Raw genomic sequence first — 17,958 nt, 5'->3', positions numbered from 1 at the left:
AACAGCAAGTACATTGAATTGTACTGCTTTATTTCTTGTCAGTCTTTTCTCACCTAAGTCCTTTGGTATAATTACTTGAAAATGTTTTTAGAAATACTGCTGCAGAAGTTGGGCTGCCTTAAAGTTGTTCTTTTAATGCTTGACTCCCCAAAGGTAAGTGCATTTTGTTAAGTATTTGCTAATGCTTTAGATGCATTGCTTTCCTCATGCATTATGTATTTGGCTTTTCTAAGTGTAGTGCATTAGTTGTAATTTTAAGGCTTATTTTTATTTTGTTAGTAAAATCTTTTCCACGTGATAGTTCATCAGAATATTGCGGGGAGGCTTCCTGCTTCTAATTACCACTCTTGGATTCCATGGACAGATGGATCTGTCATTTATTGGAGTAAATAAAAACGAGACAGTTGCAACTTGAGTGGCTAAATAATAATGGTTTTTTTGCCTCCTTTGGCATCTGTCAGCATTACGTTGTAGTGTTTGCTGTAGGTACCTCATTGGCTATCGGTCCCTTTTCAGCCTTTAGCTGAAACAGCAGTGGTGTCATAGCCCATAGTGCTTAGGGAAGTCCAGCTGATGCAGAGCGCTGCAGTCTGTCTTCTTGACAAGGCTGATAGCAGCAAATATAACAAAATCCTTTAAACTGATTTCTTTTTGTGAGCAACTTCCTCCCCCAGAACATCAAATAGAGGACAGGACCTGAATCAGAACGTGTGAAAATTCTCTACGGAGTAACTGTTGGTCTCCAATGTCAAAAGTGATAAGTATCGTGATGACTTTGATTCAGGTGCATGTTCTACAGCAAAGTTACTGCTGCTTCTGTCTTGAAGATGGTATTTTGATCAGCGCAGTGTATACCTGTGAAGAGAGTTATTCAGGAGCAGTAGCCATCTGGACTGCTTTGTGCGTGTTATTCTGCAATGTAAGCAAGAAACACCATGAAAAGGAATAATCAAAATGCAAATGTCCATCTTAATGGTGTGCACAGGTAAAGGATGTTAGTCACATTGCCACATCTCTACCTGCAGACTTTCCTGTGTTATCATTGCTAGATTAGCAGGAGAACCTTCTGTAGGAAGCACACAAAGAGCTGGGTCGTGGTTCTGAGGCTTCTGTGGGGGCAACGGAAGCTGGGCAGTAGTTTGTTGCTGTCATTCTTGAACCTTTTGTACATTGCCAGAATGGAGGAAAGGAAGCCCTTCTGTTTAAAAAAAAAAAAAAAAAAAAAAAAAGCCATGACTGCAAGTTGGAAATAACTCCTATTTCTGCATCTTAAGAAGCAGAAGTTCTTACTATGTGTTTTGAGGGGTGAACACCCAATGGTCGGTTGTGTGTGATGCTGGCTGCTGGTGTTGGCATGCCCCAGAGCATTTTTGTGGCTTTGGAAGTGATTTCAGCAAGGAGCTGAACAGAAAGCAGTCATTCCAGGGAAAAGGCACGACCCTGGTGTGTGTGCAGCTCAACATCCATCTGCAAAATGCAGGGACTGGTTGCTTTTCTGACCGTTACAAGGAAACCAGAGGCTCATATCAGCAGAAGAGACTTCTCATTTTGCTTTTTGCTTGAATGTGTAGGTCTGTATCAGTGATGGACAAACTGTTCCATTACTTTTTAGTCCCTTAGCGTTCTGCTCTTAGAATCACAGATTCATAGAGTGGCTTGGGTTGGAAGGGACCTCAAGGATCATCAAGTTCCAAGTCCTCTGTAACAGGCAGTGCTGCTAGATGAAGTACTTGATGAAATTGCTCAGGGACCCGTCCAGCCTGGTCTTAAACGCCTCTACAGACAGCATCTGAGCAACCTGTTCTTGGCATGGCAATATTTCCTCCTCCTCCCACTTTGTGCAAGAGTCACGACTGCTTCTTTGCTCCTGGACTGTATTAAAGGTGGCTGTTTGCAGCAAGGAAGAATTACAGCACAAGGGAATCGTAACAAGCAATGTCTTCAGCTTCAGCATGAGTTCCTGATAGCTGCTGTGCACTGCTGGGAGGAGAGGAGCTAGTCTATTGTGTCTCACAGTTTTCAGTGTCACATTAGAATAAAAACCCAAGCACTCACCCATCTGATGCTGGCATCGCTGTGAAGTTTCAATTTTCGCTTCTCTCCATGCTTATTATAGTCAACAGTAACATGGATGATTTTCTTTTCATATTGAATATGGTCGAAAGCTGTCAATTTTAAAGCAGCTTGGAAGCTGATGTGGGTTTTGTAGAATCTACTGTAGGTGGTGTTGGACGTAGCTTCAACTTGCAGTAGACACTCTGGGATCCTTGTAATGAATGTTCTGGGGAGCGTTGAGGAGCACAGTCTGAATCACTGCGGCCATCATGGGTACTTGGTGCAAAACAGTGCTTCTAAAGCATCTTCCCAGAGTGTTTTTTCTCTCAGTTGCAGTATTTTTGGAGTTTGCATCTCAGTTTCTCCACCAGTTTGGATAAAATCATACACTGAATAGAAAACATGCTGGCTTTAATGCTGTAATACAGGTCACGGGAGTCCATTGTAAAATTGCCTTCAGGTCACAGCTGGTGGTTTATAGCAGTTCTTGACAGACGTGGTTCTTACTTAAAGCTAGAGTCAGTGCTTTAAAGGAGACCACAGGGGTACTTCTGTCTAAATTGCAGTGAGCAATGTTGTGTATTACTTTGGGTGCTTTGGCTTTTCAGATGTGACAAAACTTTGGATGAGCAGGGATTTTTAGAAACGTTGTTGAATTAAAGTAAATTTCTCTGGAATTTCTCTTGCTGTCAAAAACAGTTTCAGTAAGGTGTGTTTTTGTTGTTTACAGCAGTACAGCCAGTATGTGTCAAGTGCAATATCTTCGTGTAAATGAAGATTGGAAAGCAGTCGAGGAGTGAATCCTAACCCTACTGTCTTTACTTAACCAGCTTCCCTGCATCTCTATGAGCCTTAGAATTAGAAGCCTTAGAAGCCTTAGAAGCCTTAGAATTAGAAGCCTTCTAATTGTTTTGTAATTGTGATCTCTAGCTGAGTTTTCCCTTCCAGCCTGCGTTGTTCTGCAACCTGGTGATTTTTGTCAAAGTTTCCAGTGGGAGCTGCACACCAACCTACCTAGCTTGTTTCCGCCTATGGCCTGAGCGGGTCTTAAAGGTATTTCCCCAGAAATAGTATGAATTCTGGTTTCTTTTGCACCTGTTCTGAGAGTAACATTACGTGGTTTGGTGCTGGTGAGTCATACAGCCTGTCACTTGAGATAGTCCTGAGCACAAGTCTCTCTTAGGCAGTAAAAACATGTTCCTCCATAAAGCTCTTATGAGTGCGGCGCTTAGGCTGCCTCTGTCTGAGAGAGGTGTCAGATCGTGCTTCTACAAAAGCTCTTCGGCTCTCCTTGAGCCCTTCTCAATGCCCAGCCTCACCAAATAGTGGATTAACCAGTGTGGAAGAGCTGTTATTTCACCGAGAGCCTGGGAGGCCTGTGGCTCATTGCAGGGCAGGCTGAAGGGAGAGCATCTCTTGGACCTAGGCTTCCTAGCGAGAGAGTGCTGCGTAGCTAGAGCCCCTTCAGCAGCAGGGTGAGTTTCATTCTTTCTGTGTGTGGCTGTTGGCCTGCCTGCAGATACTTTGCCTGGGATCCCCAAGAACGTGTCAGAAGCAATTTTGTTTCTTCATAAGTAAAGCGAGCAAATGGTGCCAAGTAATCCTCAACCTGCTTTCTAATTTCGCCTTACTCTACTGAAAATAGGGAACTGCTCCATTAATAAAAACTAGCTCAATAAATGTTAGAGAGTCATTAGACTTTTTTTTTTTTTTCTTTCCTCTTGCAGATTGTTTCCATGTAAGAATACTGCATGGTGCCAGAAAATGGTGATGGGAGCTGCATTCTACTTTGCTGCAGATTTCACAGTCTGTTATCTGAATGACTGTTCTGGGCCTTAAGAGTTTAAAGAATGTTAATTGCTTCTCAGGTCAATGCCATTACATAATAAAAATTAAAAAAAGGCAAGCGTATGCAGGATTGCTAAAAATGCTGTTCCTATCTGCTCAACCAAGCTAGTTAACAATCTACAGCTTAAGACCAGCTCAGCCCTCTTTTCATTCTTTTTTCCATCATCTCTGCCTAGCACCTTGTTAACTTTTTTCTCCTAATCCTTTCTCTGATTGCACTCAGTCTTCTGTTAGTGAGGAATGCTGCTTCCCTTCCTTTTGATTAATTCATGTTTCCTTCACCAAACAAGGATTGGTGTACAGCGAACTGTGTTGCTGGACGTGCTGCAGACTGAGCAGAAATCTGCTCTGTGTTTAGGAGCTCTTGAGAAGGAGGGAAGACAGGTGAAATGCCACTTTGCTGACTTAGGTGGTTTGGATTCCTGCATTTCCTGGAAGTTTAAGCCAAGTGACTCAGTGCTGTCATTTTGTATTGGTAGGATTATATACTTAAAATACACTTATGCTATATAGTCATACAAGTGGCTCCAAAAGCAATTAGTTTTTTATTTTAGGGGAAAAAAAGGCAATAAACGTATGAAGTTTTTCCACTTGAATGTGTGTCTTACTTTGTGATTTCTATGATAAAATCTATCTCTCAATGGAAGTGGCCTCACTGACTAAAAATTGAGGAGGATCAGAGTCAAACTGGGTGCAGTTAAAAAGAGTGCCTTATGTTAAGGCTTTTGTCATACTGGTGATGTTTCTTGTTTTGCTTTGGGCTGGTTTTACTTTGGGCTTCCGGTCTGAAAGCCTCATGTAAGAGTTCTGGATTTCAGAGCTGGGGTTGTACTGGCTGTGATGGCTGAGCTCTGTGCACTCCTTTCTCACGTGTCTCAGACCAGGTCTTCTATTCATTTATTTCCACACAGGTGTGCATCAGCACTGTTGTGAACAATGGCCCCCTTCTTACGGATATCTTTCAACTCATTTGAGCTGGGACCCATGCAGAATCAAGGGGAACAACTACAGCCTTTCTGTGCTATCAAGATGAAGGAGGCATTGACTACGGGTGAGCTTACTGATTGTGGTACTTTGATTACAAATAAACTGTTGAGAAATACTGCAATCCCTCTTACTCTGTGAATGGTAACATGTCCTGCTGTTCCTGCATGCCAAGCACCTCTGCACGAGCCTTTCTTTCAGAGCGGCAAAATTCACAGCTTGTTTCTACCCCCACTGTTAAATGGGGCTTCTTTGTGAGAACTCTCTTGTCCTTGCAGCCAGAATGCTCATCACTTGGCAGGATGAAGTCTAAGCTTTCTTTCTCCTGCATCAGCACCACCAGGGGAAATGCATGTATTCACAAAACACGTGGTGAAGCAGCTGAAACACTTGAAATATCACTTTTGTATGAGTTGAGTCATTAGCTTTATATGACATAGGTTTGCAAATGTTAAATAAATGTTGTTCTCTCCAGTTCTGCGAGCAACAGACTGCACTCACAAGGGATCTGCAGGAAAGATTGATGTTGTGGAGTATCACTAACAGGGATATGAACAGCAGCAAGTTTGAGAATAGCCTTCTCGTGCAGACAGCAGTACATTAGTTTTATTGCCTTAGAGGATGGGTATTAATGATAAATGTATGTGATTGTTGTAATAATAACTGAGGTTTTTGGCAGGGTTACTTGCTTGGAATGACTTGCACTCAAAGTTTTGTTAGCATCTCCTCATTGAACAGGCCTGCAACCTTCAAGGACCACTTCTTCAAAGTTTTAAAATAATTTCAGATATTGACCTAAAATATGCACTGCAGCCAAGCAGGATGAGAGAGAAAAGTCTAGGAATTGCTGTATGGATTATACCGAGCCTTCTAAATCCTGCCTTATGTTTCTAGGGCTTCACAGAATGCCAAAGAGTGCAGGAAAAGCACAGTACCCCTTCCAGAAAATGTTGTCATCCAGCCAATGCGTTAAGCTTCACAGAGATTCTTTCCTAGGCTGATGGGAGACACTCTAAAGAAATGGTGTTCAAAGCACTGATTGTTAGAACATATGGAGGTGTGGAAGTGGTCTAAATAAATCCCTTTCAGTGTGTCACCTTATGTTTCTTTCTGGCAGGTGGAATTGTCCCACCATTTCTCCTCTCTGCTTGCACCTAGGAGTGAAAGATGGGGGGGAAGGGTGCTGTGAACCTCAGAGCAGTGACTAGTTGGGGGTGGGAGGTGCTAAGGAAAAGAAACCGATGCTCCTGTTGCCAGTTTGACAAGGGTTGGAATAACTTCAGTTGGGTTTGCGTAATGAAGCGTGATTGAGGAAATCTTGTTATATAAGAGGAAAATAATTTGCCTGATGATTAGGCATTAAGCCAATTCACGGATATGAAAAGGAATTTGAAGCCGCTAGTGTTAGCAGAGAAATAATGGAGGCCTGAACGCAGGAGGGGTAGGAACAGTGTTTTTAAAGGCTGTTTGTTGCTCAGACTTCAGTGTTCAATTACAGGCAGATACTGTGATCTGTGGCAAGTCTCAATTAGTATGATTTTAATTATAAAAGCAGCATGGATGAGCTGGAGGATGTTGCCATTAATTCAGGTAGCTTCTTCTAGTTCTCTAGGGTAAGAATTGTGCATAGTAACTGAGCAAAGCAGATCTTAACTGAAGCAAGGAAATAGGGACATTTCTGTGAATGGGCTGAAATAGTTCTCCTTCCCACTAAAAAGCATACAAAGATTATTATCAACTCACCTGTAAGGTACTGCTGCTTCTGCAAACTGTGAGTTATCACCAAAGGTCTTGCAAATGTCTGCAGTTCCTTGTACCCTCAAGGATGCTGGCTGAAACATGCCCTTCTGATGGAGTCTGGCTTTAGCAACCCAAAAAAGAGGCTAACATAAGCATGCATTCAGCTCAGTTTTAATTCAACCTTACCTTTATTGTCCATCTTTATAACCCCTGAATGATGTTCCCTTTGACCTTATTTGATATACTTTCACTATAATATTTCCAAATTCTTCCATAGCTGTGAATAGCAATTGCAAAGCTCTGAAGGTAGGTTTGTATTGCTAATGTTTTTGAGTTTTTCTGTCTGCAAAGTTGCCCAAATTTCAGATAAAAGCAGTTGACTCAGTCAAGGAGGAATGCTCAGGATCACTGTGGAATGACAGAGGTCCTCAGGTAGCTATGTGAACATTTTGGTATGCCTTTTGACAGGCAGAGTTTGGTTTGCTTGTCAAAGCTGTAATTTGTCATGCTGTTGTGAATAGGCCTTCCCTAGTAAGGAAGGACACTTTTCCTTACTCTTGTGTGGATAGCTCAGCACAGTTGAGCAACTTGTATCAAGCAAGTTGCTTCTGAATGAATGCGGTCTTCGCCCTGTGTTTCCAGGAAACTTGGCTTTTGTTTTCTTTAAGAGTTGTCTCATTCTTCTTTCACTGAAGTGAATGAAAATTTGATGGTGGCAGATCACACTGCAGCTTCTTGGGGAAGGGTCCAGCTATTTAATCTGCTTTGCTCCTGCCTTGATAGTGTAAGGACAGGTTGCAATCTTACAGGAGGAAAAAATATCGTTCAGAGCTGAAGAGGCATTTAGAAAGCATTTCTATTGCAGCAAATATCCTGATCAGCAGCAAAAAATTGTACAGAATGTACAAAATGGTTTTCAGTTACCTGAGTACAGACAGGGACTAGTTGGCTTAGCAACTGTGGAGGTGGCATCATGTACGAGAGTTGCATTGGAAAAACTGGATATGGTTGTTTAGAAGGCAGGAAATATCATTTTGGATGTGTCAACGAGATTATGGAGCTGGCCAGGTGTAGACATACATTGATGCCTGTATAGATAGGGACAGAAAACAGCTGGTTGGTACACTAACCTGAAGGCGAGAAGAAATGAAGATAACAGGTGTCCTTACTCTTTAAGTACGCAGGGTCTGTGTGTGCTGTACGTACCTGTACACACAGGGCCTTCTGGTGCTCGTTAAAAAGTGGCAAGCACAGCAGAGGGAGTACAGTGCTGATGAGAGGGACTTGTTAATGAATAGGACTGCCATGTTGGGACAACTTGGAAGTGGAGATGTGGAACTTCTCATCTCTGCCACAGGTTTCAATTTAAACTTTGGTTAGCATAACATCTGTCTTATCTTCTAGCAGTAGGTATTCACTGTAATCAGATAACACGTCATGGAGATTGATGCCAGAAAGCAGGTGTGCAAATATTCCCTCTTGGAATGCATATGACTAATCCCACACTGGGTATTGTCTGCCCCAGTCTCTGGGTGGCACAGTAACACCTTTATTGCCTTTACATATTCTGCTGTCTGGGCGAGCTTTGCCTTTTGGTTTTACGGTTTCTCTCCATTTTTGATGTGTCTTTCAGAGAGAGGAAAAACTCTGGTTCAGAAGAAACCCACCATGTATCCGGAATGGAAGTCTACTTTTGATGCCCACATTTATGAAGGACGCGTGATTCAGATTGTTCTCATGAAAGCAGCAGAAGAGCCATTGTCTGAGGTGACTGTAGGTGTGTCTGTCCTGGCGGAGCGCTGCAAGAAGGGCAGCGGAAAAGCAGAATTCTGGGTAAGGGAAAAGAGTAATTCCTTAAACTGGCTGACCTGGTTCTGCTTCTTCCCAGCTGAACAGACACTTTGTGCCTTTAATCTATGAGTGTTTGGATCCCTTTTGCCTGTGTAGCAGGACTTATAAGACCATTACTTTAGCAGCCTTTTTAAAAGCAGATTATATACAAAGTTCAAGAAATTGATAGTGAAACCAGTGACTTCAGTGTATGAAATACTGATATAAATCACAGAGTGCCTATTTTTAAAAGCTTAATGCTTGTTATAGAAATCAGCTTGTGCTTAAATTTGAACTGATTGTTGTAATTCCTCCAGCGACTAAAGAGAAGCTGATTCTGAGGCATTTCAGCTTGATGTTTCTGTTTTACACATGTATTTTCACAAAATGTTTTACGTGGCTTGATGCTGCGTAATGGACATTTGTTAATCCACATTTATGAGTTACTGGTATCCTTTCTTGTCTCTGTGCCCAGTGGTTTGTAGATGAAATCAAAAGGTGCAGCATCTTGCTAAACCTCTGCTTGCTCCTGTATCGTGCTAGATGCAATTTTGAGAGTCGAACTCAAGAGTGTAGTGTAGGAGGTGAAGTTAAGGTCTGCTGTAGTTTTAAATACTGAAGTTGTTTGTTGTCAAACAACGTAAAATCAAAGAGCAACTGTTAAATAATTGTGTTTGAATGATCTTTAATTTCCATGTAAGTATCAAATAAAAAGCAAATCAAAAACGTATTTTTTGTGTCAAGAGAGAAGCAATAGGAACAGGCAGTATCAAAACCACGGGCCCACAGATCTGAAATACTGAACATGTTATTTCATTCAGTTGATGAGCTGCAATGAGTTTTTGATAAATCACGGTTTTACTGATGCCACCTTTATAAAATCCTATTCCCTACCTGAATAAGCTTAAATAAGATCTCTTCCTTCTCTTTTCATTCAGTGAAGCTGCTCACACTCTGGTCTAACAAAAAGTGCGGTGAGAATGTGATGTGGCATGCATGTCGCACTCTATAATTGTATAATTGTATCAGGTTTTGAAGCAGCTCTAGTTAGTGTTCTGCACAGAATGGAGAGAAAAGATTCAGAAAACTGTGTCTAGATATCCCATCAGTTGGGTGAGAGCTGGGTGGCGTGGTGCCATGTTCTTGACCAACATGCAGTTGTAGGTAAAGCTGAACTCCAGACAGTTTGCACAAGAAGTGTGTGTATCTGGTGCTACAGGAACTGCTCACCTGTGTGCAGTTGGTCGGTGCAAAAGAAGCATTTTCTGAATACAAGCTGGTCTCCTTAAAATCTCATGCACAGTCTCATATTCAAAGCCTGCTGGGCTGGACTGTTGCTGAATTTGCCCAGGATGCTTCAGGAGAAGGCCTTTTCACTGGCCCACCTGAAGCAGGATGAGCGGATAGTAAAGTTAGTTATGGGTACGTCTGGTTTGATGGGTGTCATTGCTCACAGAAGTGACAAAGCTAGTTCCCCATTGGAAAGGGGTGGATAAGTCAATGGTAGGTCATTCTGAATGCTAGGTAGAAGCACCAGAGGGAACATCCTGTTGTTGCCTTGCTTAGTGTGGGAATACTCATTAAGGAACTATTCTATCTATCTCAAGTATATTTTTATTGCAAGTAGCAGGATTTCACTCTTCTGAGTATGCGCAAGCCCACCTCACCAAACAGATCTTGAAGGTGAAAAACAGAAAACTTAAGGTGATGTTTAATATTATTGAAAGGTTTTACAGATTTGAAGCTCAGTAATATCTCACTGGTTTGTGTTCATCTGTTATGTTCTGAAATTGTGTGTTTTTTCCCCACCTTAACTTGAATTCTGAGACAAAAGCAATTACTTAGAACTGAAACTAATAGCAATCAGTATTAGTTCAGCCAGCTCAGTGGTTTGAAATCTTTTGCTTGTTATCCACAGAGCAGGTACCATCTAGTCACCTTCAGCGTTAAATGACCTCAGACACGACTTGGGTAAACCGTTGTGCTCAGCAAAGATGTCACTTCACTTACTATAGCTTGGAAGGTTGGCTTTGTGCTTGGAGAGGAAACCAGTCAGTAGCTACTGAAGTCTTTGCCTTTGTTAGGCAGATGTTTCTGAATGTCAGACAGTGACTTAGAAATAAAAAAATATATAGAATTGGCCATTATCCCAGTAGGGCAGTGGGATTTGTGGAAATACGTTCATGGGTGTATCTTGTTTTTCCCAAGTTGTATTAATCCAGTGGTACTTTGCTCTAAGGTAAAGACTGAGTCTGATTCTTTCATGCTAATAGTTTCCTATCCTTTATGAAGGCCGCAGGTTAAGAAGTTGTGGTTACTGAGCCTAGGCTTGAAAGATGCTTGTTTTTCTCTGGGAGCTTTGTAATGTACGTTGGTCAGTAGGATTTGCCAGAGAAACCATGTGTAACAGTTTGAGGGAAAAAGCAAAATAAATGTTGATGCCATTGCTGTTTTTCTGATGACGTGTGACAGTATTTGGTGTGTCTGTGGTTTGTGCTGTCAGTGTTGCTATTAATTGTACAGAACTTGAAAACTGGATTCCTGTACAAATTGAATTTTCTGAAAGTAAAAGTAGATGCTGATGAAATAAAGAAGAGGGACGAGAACGTGTGAAAACAGTGAACTGTAACTGCACTGAGCTGCTGGGTCGGCATCAAAGCGATGCAGCATACTAGTAAAAACAATAGGATAAAAGCACCTGGTTCTGCTGCAGCCTGAGATATGGAACAGGGCCACAATCCAGAAGTCACTGAACGCTGTGCTTTGGTTGCCTAGACAGCAGTGTGAGCTCTTGGGAGTTTCAGTCTACCACATACTTCACCTTTGGTATCTTTCTTTCCGCAGCTTGACCTACAGCCTCAGGGGAAGGTGCTGATGGCTGTGCAGTACTTTTTAGAAGATGCAGGTAATGTCAGCTGTTTGGATTTTATTTCCAGTTCTGTAAAACACAGGATGTAGCTTACTAAAAAAAAAAAAGAAAAAAAAACCTCCTGGTATACTGAGTAGATTTCTTATTTTATTAATTCATTTTGCAGGTTTTTAATTTGTTTTGTAAGGGTTTTCTTTGCTTTGGTGGAGTCATGGGTGCCACATTTGTTTATTTCTAAATGACTTTGTATTCTGTAGTCCTGTTGCGTTCAGGCACCCTGGGGCCTTTAATATGTCTGTCCTCATGTTTTGACTCAACAGAAGAATACTGAGTTCCTGTTTTAAGCATAAAGAAGTGAAATGTCTTGTTCTAATTTATGTGGTAACCATGTTTTGTGGACCTGGGAAGTGGGTCTGATTTTTCTGGGATTCAGCTGTTGTACTCGTTAGTCATGGAAATCAATCGTAGCAGTTGGTGAATGGTTGAATGTTAAATGCAAATCCTATTCGTTTTCTGCTGTATCAGATGAAGAAGTTAACAGGCTATATGTGTTAGAAATGTGCACACACTGGAAAGAAGCTAGGAGATGGGAGGAGGTACTCATTGTGAGAGGGGGAAGCTTTAGGTACACCAACAAAAACAAATATTGTAGCAGGGATTTGTATAACTTTCCAAGGGAAGTGATGTAAACCTCACAGCTTGCTTAACTTTCCCATACTGGAAGTCACAAAAGCTTTATTTATTGGGAATCACTGCTCTGTCATTTTAGCTTACCAGTCTTACATAGTGTAATACTGTGTTTATAAATAATCAGTGGAGAGTAAGCAGTAAGTTTGAAAGCACTGGTGTAACTCTGATGGGTTTTTTGTTTGGGGTTGGTTTTTCTGCTTGTTTTTTTTTTGTGTGGTTATTTTGTTTTTTTCTTTTTTTTCCAAATATATACAGGGGACATAGTTCTACTCTCATAGAACAAGTAGATTCTAAAGGCTTTTTGTACCATATGTGCAACCTGCATGGCAGCTTCTGGAAAGGCTGCTAAAGATAGATGGTGATATGCAGGAGGTGACACTGCAGCATGTCAGAGTTGGTGTTTTAGCTTTGCATGGCAAAAAGAACACAACCAAAAGCTGCCTCTAGTCTTGTTACTTCGTCCTTCTTTGTGAAATGCTTACTCTTTAAAGCAGTATTAAAAGAATTGGTGAATCTGAGGAACCATATGCAAAAGCATGTCACTGAAGGTTGGAATCTCTGTTTGTGCACCAGAGCTATTCTGCTTGACATTCAAACTGTTGAGAACCATTATGTTAGGAAACTTTTGTCTTGGACATCGTCATTGCTTTCCCAGCCAAGGCAGCTTCATGGGGGACAGATGTGATGAGGCTCAGTCTGTTCAGCAAGGCATACAGAAATCTATTTGTCCAGAAAGCTTAGATGTCTCTCGACCACAGGTGCACAAATCCTGCTTCATTTTTTTTCGGTTTTTCATTTTATGAAACTGAAGCTCCTTCCCTCCATACTGATGTGAAAAACAGTAGAGGTTGCACATGTTTAATTTGCTATAAAATGTTAGGGAGAGGTGCTGATGTGTGCCGTGCATACTATAAAATGATTGCACATTGTTATTTGTCAGATTAAATTAAAAATTGATACAGCGTTGTTTAAAGTCCTTTCATTGCCTTTATTATTGGTGATTGAAAATGGCAGTAGATGAAGTGTAAATAGTGAACAGATTATTAAATCATCCAGTCTTACTTTAATTTAAAAGTTGACATTTGCAGTGTTTCAGCTAGGCCTTCTACTTTGCAGTACAGTACTTTTTTCCCTGTTTACCTTCCAATTTGTAGGCAGTGACTGACCAACCCCTTTTTGATAACTGAAGTACAGTCATCAGACTCCTTTTCAAGACATAGTTGTCCAGCTACGTTTTGTGAAGGAAAGTTGTTCAATCTGATGCTCAGAATGTTCACATCCAGCATCATTATACTGAAACATGCACTGCTCAGTGTTACAGGCTTGCTTTTGTCTCACTGTACGTTGCTATGTAGGAAAGCTGTGCAGCAATTTGCACTTGTCTTTGCACTGCTCTAAAATACTAAAAAGTGCTTGTTCTGAAACTGGCATTCCAGCTGCTAGGTTGAGGTATTGCTGCCATCTGTGTCCTTGAGTTGTAGGTGGTAGCTTGCATTTGAACATCTCAGGCACTTTGCAGAGGTGACAAGCTTTCTTTGTCTCGTTTTGCAGATAGTTTTGATTTCCAACCTTTCCATCTAAGTAGAACACGTTCTGCTATCTCTATAGAAAATTGCTTTTCTTAGCTTTCACAGTAAGCAGCAGTGCTGAGAGGTAAGCATGGTACTGCTCCATTACCAGATTTGTTGTTAGAGAATAATGGAAAATAACTGTCTTGGAATTAAGTGGTATTAAATTTGCTCCACGGTGGGCTACACTGAGCCATTTCATTTATGTGTTTGTGCATTCTCTTTGCAGACCGGGGTCTAGTCACAGATTTTAGAGGCACATTTGAAAAGCCTGCCCAGTCTTGGATGCTCTTTTCTACCCAGGCAGGACAGCAGAGCCCTGGCACAGTGCTCTGCTTCTTTTGCCTTCTGTCCTGGGATCTACAGATGAGTTTGTGCTGGAAATCAAAGCTTGTCTTCTAGTGTGTGAAGCAGAACAGTAGGATGTTCACTCCTGTTTTCAAAATGCTGTTTTCCTTTTCTTTCTCATTCTCTTGCAGTATTGAAAAATAGCTTGTAGTTCTGTAAAGCATCTTTACTTTTAATAGGTGGGAGTTGCAACGTGTTTAATGCTTCCTTGTTTCATTAAATGTAATTAATGACCTTACAGAGTGAGAAAACCCAGGATCACAGGTGTGGCTTGCTGTACTGCTGAGTGGCTTGCTCTGTTAGCAGCTTTGGGAACACAGCTTTTGTTCTTGGTTCTGGATTCTGACTGACTGTGTTGCTGCTTTCAGCTTCCTGAAGTGTTACCTTCAGCTGCAGGCAGGTGGATCAGTCGGTTTGCACGTGAGCTCCTCATGTCTGAAGTATCTGGTTTCTGGGAGAGCAATACGAGCCAGGGAGCTGCGGTTGTTTGGAACGTGCTTTTCTCATGTGTGTTGTGACGAGTGTTGGGTGAGTTTGAGATCTGAGAGCTTTTCAGGTCAGAGTTTTTCTGAGGCCTCTGTGAAAAACCATGACACAAAGAACAGATTCACAGATGCTCTGCTGTCATGATCTGCGTGTTGCGTGGGTCTGGATTTGACCTGCGTGCAGAAGGATGCCTGCAATCATTTAACAGAAACCTTTTTCTTTTCAAAGAAATCAAACATTCACAGCTGGAGCTGTTTGTTAAGTGCACAATTGGTCACCCGTTTGGTTGGGAAGGTAGCTAACACTGTGCAGGTCAGAGGAAGCTCAATATCAAGTACATGTTTGAAATTTGAGTTAGTTGCAATTTGGTTGGTTTTTCGATTAAAGATTGTGTTTTCTGTGCCTTTGCCTTTATTATATGGATTATATTTGCCTTTACAAAAGGTGCTAGGAAGAGTTTGTAAATGGATTTGAGCTCCCTTGTTGTAGCCTGGGGCCGAGGCAGGGAGCGTGACATTGTGCTCCAGCTTTGAGTGCATGCAGCGTGGGCTTGTGCAGGTTTTGAAAGTGGAGAAGACAGCTTAAGAGGAAAGAGAAACACCTGCCAATATTAATAATCAGCCTGCAAGTGAATCATAATGATCGCAAACCCCAAAATAGTTGAGCATAGCAAAATTGCGTCACAGAAACACAGACTGCTGGGAAACTCGTACTTCTGTGGATGCTTTTTGTACAGATCTGTAGAGCAAACCTCTCCAAGACCAGATCAGAGAGACAGTTTGTACCAGGAAGATCTCCTCTGCGAGAAGCAAGGTTTCTTTTTTTAATGATTACCCCGTGAGATTAATATTTTTCTTGACCTCCCTTTCAAACAAACTTGTGAAGGCAGTAGAACTGCAGAAGGACACACAGAACAGAAATGTTTGGTGAGTTTTATAATTTACGGTAAAGTTTCAGACAAATCTCTTTCAACTCAATCAGCCATTTAACTCTGGAAACATTTTGCCTGTCCCTCCCTGTTTGAAGCAAAGTCTCGGTTCTCAGGTTCTGCCGGTAGCATTGGATATCTTTCCTCTCTTCAGATAATAAACAAAATCATGAAACGAACAGGATAAAGTGAAAAATGAACTCTGAAGATGATAAATGTTTTTCTATTCTCTTTAAAACCCTTTTTGTTTCTTTTGTAACTTGGGAGGTCAAACTGAACAACCTGACGTGTCGCCTTGAGGTTCATTACAGTTCAGCAGAGTCCCAGCAGTGTTGTGTCAGGTAGCTCAGCAGATGTTTCTCAGGCTGTGGTTTGCCTGGTGTGATGCTGGCTACAAATAGTCACAGGGGCTGGTGCTACAGTTGGACAGTGTGCACACTGCTATGGCTACAGCACCTCTGGAGAAGTGCTGCGTTTGCACTCAGGCATGCTTAATGAGTGTGTGGCACAGGGCAGCAGGGGTCCTTTTGTCACATCATTGGCATATAACAGCAGTGTGCCGCTGATAAATATTAACTGCAGTTCTCAACAGAGGAAGTAGATGATGGTTAATGATGTGTGCTGGGTTCTAAATGATTACGGTGGGCTCCGGACTGCTGTTGCAGCAGAGTCACCGGATTCTATTGCTGATTCAGCTCCGTGGCTCTGATTTTGCCAGCACAGCACAACCTGGGGAAGTTCTGGCTTGGAGAAAGGCAAAGGCTTTCCCTTAGTGTTTCTTCCTCTCACCACCTCCATGCTGCTGTTGGAAGATGTCCTTCCTTGCAGTCATTAGTTCTCTGCATCTCTAAAACAAAGCCTCTGTTCCCTGAGTCTACGTTTGGCTGAACTTAAAAACTTGAGCAATGCACGTTAGAGATAATTTGCACCTTAACGATAACTTGCTAAGTACAGCTGCAGTAAATGATCTGTGCTATCATTTAGGAGCCATCTCAGGTCCAGATGTACATGCCGTACAGCTGCTGTCCAAACCTCGCAGTATCTTCAGAAGCGTGCAGCGTGCTTTCAGCTGTGCTTTGGTATGTTGCTTATGGCAGAGGTACATAGTAAGGCAGCTGTTTGTGAAGACTGTTCATTGCCACGTGCAGATTTTGAAGTTTCTCTGTGCTCCAGGGTTCTTCATTGTTGAGTATGTTTAAGGAAAACATTTATTTTTCCCTCTTCTTCTCAAGTGGTGCAGCCCAGTTTCCTAATTACCCATTAGAATTAGATGCCTATCTAATGCATTTCTGCTAGGTTCAATGTCAGTTTTCCAGACAAGGATCTGGAACACCGTGATTTTCCATATCTTGATCTAAAGTGTTATCTGGGAATCTTGCACTCAGCATCAGCAGTACCAAATTGCTAACAGTATATCAGCCGTATCCTGTTGTGCACAGTGGTGAATCCTGTTTGTTGCTCATTGTAGAATGGGGAACCACAGTGTTCAGACTTCTGGAAGACTTTTTCCCCAGTCTGTTCAGTCACAGGGTATCTCCTTAAAACACGTGAAGAAACAGCATTCCCTTCTCTGCTTTATTGCTATTGCTGATTAAATCCCCCTTCTGAACACATGCTTTTCATGCAGCAGACAGTATGAACTCCTACCAGCTCTTGACGTGCTTTTCTTTTTCTTGCCCACACATTTCAGTGTGTGGTTTCCCGGAAGCATTTGAGGGACAGTGGGTGTGATCTGTGTGTTTGCTCAGGAAGGTTCAACCAGAGGATAGGACTGTTTGCAGATATGGGTGAGCCTGGAGTGCGGCGGTTGATGGGAGTTTTTGCTGGGTGAACTCAGTGGCCTGTTTGAACAGCAGAAATGAATCCTATTCCTAAAGAAGTCGCAGTGTACATGCTGTCAGTGCTTCTTTTAAACTCACCAGGTCAAGACAGGGTGGGTTTTCCTCTGACCCAGATGGTCAGTTTCTCAGGAAAGTGCTTTAATATCTGATGCTAAAAACCAAGGGGTTTATTTTGATCATTCTTTGCAGTAAAATGCTTAATCTTTTCTTAACCTCTGAACTGACTTTGACTTTTCTTTTCTACAATAGCAGGTGCTGCTGTAGGCTGACTGCTGTTGTCTTGACTGATGAATTAGCTCAGGACACTCAAAATGGTATCAGATGATAGATTGTCTTCCAGGTTCAGTGGTCTGTTGGAACTGCAGCAGTGGCAGACAGTGGATAAAATGACAAAGAACAAACACGTTTAGCAACAAGAATAGGGCTCTTGGGTAACTTAGCAGTAAATGCAGGCATTGTGGTTAATGTGACTTGGCAAAGGAAACAGGGCTGTTTCTGTCAGTGCATGTAGGTCACTCCAAAAGTAATGCCTCCTAGTGGCTGGCAGCTCTGCACATAACAGGGGGGTTGAAACTATGTGATCTTTATGGTCCTTTTCAACCCAGGCCGTTCTATGATTCTGTGATGATGGTCTTTTGTGCTGCTGAAGCACACTACCCGCACCTCACTGTGCTTACATCCACCAGTCTCTGTAAACATTCAGCAAGTGTTGGTAAATGTCAGTTAGTGCTAATTTTTCTGCATGGAGAAATATAGTGGCAGCCCTTTGTT

The 17,958-nt window shown here is 41.9% G+C and overlaps 1 protein-coding gene across 6 annotated transcripts in view; it reads left to right on the top strand.

Annotated features, from left to right (window-relative positions):
- The window catches only part of PRKCD (protein kinase C delta), a 60,227-nt gene that overhangs the window by 26,665 nt on the left and 15,604 nt on the right, over positions 1-17,958 (top strand). For all 6 annotated transcript variants that reach the window (XM_048957543.1, XM_048957546.1, XM_048957547.1 and 3 more), the window contains exons 2-4: positions 4,815-4,954; positions 8,261-8,460; positions 11,302-11,362. In XM_048957543.1, the coding sequence (XP_048813500.1) occupies positions 4,840-4,954; positions 8,261-8,460; positions 11,302-11,362 (376 nt within the window). In that variant the 5' untranslated portion in view covers positions 4,815-4,839. The remainder of the gene's footprint in view (positions 1-4,814; positions 4,955-8,260; positions 8,461-11,301; positions 11,363-17,958) is intronic.

This window comes from Lagopus muta, chromosome 11, assembly GCF_023343835.1.
Source record: "Lagopus muta isolate bLagMut1 chromosome 11, bLagMut1 primary, whole genome shotgun sequence".
NCBI lineage: Eukaryota > Metazoa > Chordata > Aves > Galliformes > Phasianidae > Lagopus > Lagopus muta.
This window is presented reverse-complemented; position numbering and strand designations above follow the sequence as displayed.